The 5294-nt window shown below is 30.6% G+C and overlaps 1 protein-coding gene across 1 annotated transcript in view; it reads right to left on the bottom strand.

The window, feature by feature from the left end:
- LOC128185643 (uncharacterized) overlaps positions 1 to 3706 on the bottom strand; it is a 126455-nt gene extending 122749 nt beyond the window's left edge. Inside the window, exon 1 of the mRNA XM_052855246.1 lies at positions 3430 to 3706. Within this exon, the coding sequence (XP_052711206.1) occupies positions 3430 to 3594 (165 nt within the window). The 5' untranslated portion in view covers positions 3595 to 3706. The remainder of the gene's footprint in view (positions 1 to 3429) is intronic.
- Positions 3707 to 5294: the final 1588 nt, after the last annotated feature.

Below are 5294 nucleotides of genomic sequence, written 5' to 3' on the forward strand. Positions count from 1 at the left end.
AGAATTCAAACAGATACATTAAATAGATAAAAATTCTTAGGAAACTGGTATTTTAAAACTAAATACACTTTCATTTATTCAGTGGTTGAAAGTCTCCTAACCAATGTTTTTTCTTAGTTTATAAAGACACATGAAAACCTTTTGAATTAAGTAAAATAGTGGAGTTTTTTATATCGTGATTTTTGCAATTTCTAACAATAAATGTGTTAAAAGCTAACATAAATAATTTTTGTCTAACTAAAATTGTTCAAAATAAAATAAATAACAACATTGTCATATAGAAAACCCGCATTAAACCACACAGGAAGAAAAATAAAATATTTTGAGAATAGGCACTTATATCAATCAGCCATGCTTATAAATCATTTAATCAATCATCAATCTTCTATTTTATCAAAATGGCCAACAATTTACATGTCATAAAACAATAAATTCAAATTGATATCTATCAAGAACTGACAAAACACGTACAAATGGACGCATTTTCTGTAATCGGCCAGTAAAAAGTCGTTCAATTTGTTTTAAGGGTTTAAAGTTTGTTTATAATGACCATATTTCTATCGGATCAACGCTGATAGTTCAGTTTTAGTACGATTTGCATGAAACAAACAGGAACGTTTTCTGAACAATTCGTGAAAAATAAAGAATTTAAGCAGATACACGTACATGTTATCATAATAGATAAAGACTCTTATGAGACGAGTATTTCCAATTTGAATTTACTCATGTTTAATTTTAAATGATTGAGAGACGATGAATAATTTCTTTATTTGAGTTATTAAAGGCCCATGGAAATTTATTTGAACTAAATCAAATATCGTTTCTTTTCTTATATTATGAGTTTTCTTGTTATTCATTTTCAAAGAAAAGTGTGCCAGGGTTAAGAATCCTTTTTATAATGATAATGATTATAATAATGTAAAATATGCATTGTCATCGGAGAAAAAATACAACTCTACCCGACCTGAAAAAAAATCTAAATTTAAATTTTACTGAACGTAAATTAAAACAACTATGAATATTTATACCGTTGAATTTGAGTTTGTTCGAAATTACATCTTGCATATACGAGTTTTTCCCGCTCCAAAATTTTCCATGTAACGTCATACATTTTGAAAAAATTATTAAATGAATTTTCTTCCTGGTTATGGATTGTTTACTAGTTGTCCTCTGTTACTAAGCAATTAAAAGCATTAAAATTCTGAAATTAGATCAGTTTTAAATAGAAAAGTTAAACTTTTCCACTTATGAAGAGTGTTTGATTTCTTTTTTAATTTTTCCTCCCGCATTATCTATATTCATAGCAATACAAGCGGTTAAAGTTTTCACGAAAATCAGTTATTTGTTGGAAGACTTTAAAGTTTTACACTTGAGCAAATTTGATGTCTTTTCTCAATTCTCTTCCCTCCGCTAACATGAAATTTAAAATTAAACGAAACATTCATAGTTTTGCAAATGCCAAGAAATAAATCTATCATATATTGCAACAACTAAGTGCGCAACAAAAATCTCAAGAAATCCAGTAGATAAAAGGAAAAATGCACATTCACACTTGTTAAATCCAAACACAATAACAAAAGTCGATTTTTTTTTTCATATTTTGTTTAACCATTGTCGTTGTCACTCTTCAACAAAGCGTATTCACTCAGGGATACGAATAAAATGATATATACTGTGGAATCATTTATATTCGTAGGGGCCAATTTTCGTGGATTGTGGATTTTTTGCTTATTTGTGGGGATGTTTATTCGTGGATGCGTCGGTTTTCAGAATCAATAAGGAAACTAACCTTTTAAAATTTTATTTCGTCGAGGATGTGAATTTGTGGAGGAGAGGTACCTAATAATTAATACCTTTATTGAAAAAAAACCCAATGAATAATTGCCAACTTGCTTTAAACATAAATTGAACTGTCAAAAGAAAGTTTTTACATCCACAGGGTCTTTAACCTGAACGCCCTTTCTCATCTTCTGCCTATCGTGGAATTCACAGCTGATTATTTTAGCATTTAGGATAGAATCTTATACTCTACCCCAGCTATTTTGGTGGGATGGATCACACACATTTGCCCCCTTTCCTCCCGTGTCGGTAATTAAAGTTATCTGGTATGACAGTGGTCAATCCTTTTTTTGCAAAGGCTGTAACTGTTTTATTTTCATTTATTGCTTTCTACACATAATTTATATAATAGTTAATTAATCAGTGAATGACGGTAAGCATCACGTGACTGTTTTGCACAGCCGCTGGATAAAAATGTTTTATGGATACCTGATACACCTCCTAGATTTTAAGCAACATAACACTAATCGGAGGAATAGGAGAGGTCATTTAATTATGTAAAAAAATGAAAAACATAAAAGATCAAAATGCCTTAAGAAAATTATACAAAATAGACAAATTGAGTCAAGGCACAATTTCTAAACAATTGTGCAAAAACTCACAGATTCTGTATCACGAAAAATTATATACAAATTTTTGACTAGCATATTACATACAGTATCAGAGAATATATCAGTAACACGACATTATTGTAAAAGATAGGTTAAAGAAAAGTTTTATTCGTAAAACGCATTTAATATAATCCAACAATGAACTGACTACTGGCTACATAACCCTCATCCCGGATATATCATGCAGCGAAACAGTACTCAAATGTCCAGTCTATGTGTTACTTTGTCAGCTACCACAAAACAGTTTATAACTTAGAAAAATAAAAATCATCACGAATAAAAGCTTGTTGTCGATATATATACCTCGATGGCTTCAGATTCAATTTAATGCCAAATTATTCCTTCCTCCATCACGTAAGCAGATGAAAAAGAAATAATATAGCATGCATTGTACGTGAGTTTTATTAAGAAACAAAGTTAAAAAATAACATATATTTTGATTAAACGACTGCACAACACACGAGAGACTGTCTATTAATATGGATTTCGAACGGTTGCTTGACGGAAGCATCAAGAGATGACAATACCGCGATTAACGGGTTCAAACAAAGCTGCGCTTTTCTTGTTGAACGGAAATGGCTCTTTCCATACACATATTTTGTCGAATTCCAAACCCATTTGGAAAAATACCGATATCGATGAAGATAACTTCATGATAATATAATATGACGCAATAGGATCATCATCTCTCGTAAAGTGAAACATCCTGTACATATGTTTCACTCTTTTGATGTCATAATTAAGACCTTAGATAAGAATACTTGACGATAGTATTATTGAAAACTTGACATATAACATATAAAGACGTAGTATCTATGCTGGTTTTTACAGTATGTACGAAATATATGTATACGCACTTTATTAAGTTATTTGTATGGTGTCTTACTTCAATTTCTAAAACTGGTATCAATAATGGATTCCAAGAAAATCTCAGTGAGGATACATGCAAAATCCACAATGACGTATAAATAGTACTAACCTTCGCTTTAACGATGAATTTCCCCAAATCTTTGATTGTAGAGTGACCCTCGTACCGGTAAACATACTCATAACCGTTTTTGAAGTTGATAAATTTACCCTCATTCCCCGGTATCCCAGAGAAGATGGCGAACAGGAAAAACGATGTTACTGACCAGATGCCCATAGTTGGGCCCTTGTCAGAATCTTGCTTTTGACGTTGAAAAATTGAATATCTTAAATGTTACTACAACGCAGTCACCACAAATATAATGCTGCATGAAAGGAATTTTGTTCTACCAAACTGATCTCATTTACCCTATTCGCTTTGCCTAGATTTTGGATCTTTAAATTCCTACCTGTAATGTCATTTAAAAGTCTTCATTGCTATTGTGTAAATTTTTTAAAACCTCCATCCCGAATTAGAGGAGGATTTTTTAAACCAATATATGAAACGTCAAGAATTCATTTTCTTTTAAGAAACAATTTTACAAATTACAAAACAAATATACCTAAATGAAGTATGTAATAATTCATTATTATTTAGTCCATTTTCTGAATGTCTGAAAAGTACAAAATGGTATTCTGTTCATTTTTATTTTTAAACAAATACCAAAAAAACACACTTTTTCAGGAAAGCTGGAGAAGGATGAAAACTGATAACTAATCAAATATATTAATATATATCTGATTTTGAATAGAAATAAAAGACAGATATAGAAAAAGCCTGAATTTTCAATGACCCTCATACAATTTTATCAATGTATTAATTATATAACAAATTTTTTTGCCATAGCTACAAAGTTTGGTTATTTTGAATAGTTACTGTAAATAAAGCTATCATATGTATTTTTATCAACCTAAAAATTGTTTTATTCCAAAAAGATAGCCCATAAAAAAGAGGAAAAAACCCCAAACTTAACCACCCAGGAAGCAAAATTTAATCTTTTGAATGCATACTTATATAAATCAGACATACTTATAAATCATTTCCATCAGTCTTCTATTTCATAAAATGACCAGCAGTCTATACAGTGTAAAACAATAAATTTAACGTAATATCTATCAAGTACTGAAACGGCACGTACAGATGGCTCTAGTTTAGCTGTAATCGGCCAGTAAAAAGTCGTTCAATTTGTTTTATGGATTTAAAGTTTATTTATGGTGACCCTTTTTCTATCGCACCAAGGTTGATAGTTCACTTTAAAGTACGATTTATGTGGAACCGACAGGAACGTTGCCTGAACGATTTATGAGAAATAAATCACGTAAGAGTACTAATGCATGGGCAAAACTAAAACTAACTAAGTGATATAATAATTTGTTATACAATATACATGTCAAGCTTTTCCTGCATTAATGCTATTTTCTTAAGTATCACCTTGTCTGTCTAGTAAAACAATTTGAAAAGATTCTCGATATGTTCAGTTGCTGAGATGAAAACTTGTAAATGAAGCCCAATCAATGTATTTTACTCGCAGTAATTTGCCAAGAAAAGTTTGCATTTGTGATTTTATAAGTGCATAATCGGCTATGTATTTTAAAGTGATTTAACAAATCTTAAGTATAAATTCTCAAAAGTTTTAAAAGTTACTGACATGGGCTTCTGATAACTATTTGGGCAACAATGTTTGTTGAAGCAAAATTTTCCATCACAAACAAATACAACAGTTTTATTACATCAAATATAATTTTGATTCAATCTATCAGTGTCAATTGTTAACAGTAATTTTTAAACATTGATTATAAACTTTAACACCCCCTCCAAACCCCCCCCCCCCCCCCCGACAACATATCCGTTACTGATAAATACTGTATACTCAAAACTACAAACAGTTTAAATTCCAACTGAGGTTGGAGAGCAGGATACAAGTTGTAATTGTTAAA

The sequence above is a fragment of the Crassostrea angulata genome, chromosome 5 (assembly GCF_025612915.1).
Source record: "Crassostrea angulata isolate pt1a10 chromosome 5, ASM2561291v2, whole genome shotgun sequence".
Lineage (NCBI taxonomy): Eukaryota > Metazoa > Mollusca > Bivalvia > Ostreida > Ostreidae > Magallana > Magallana angulata.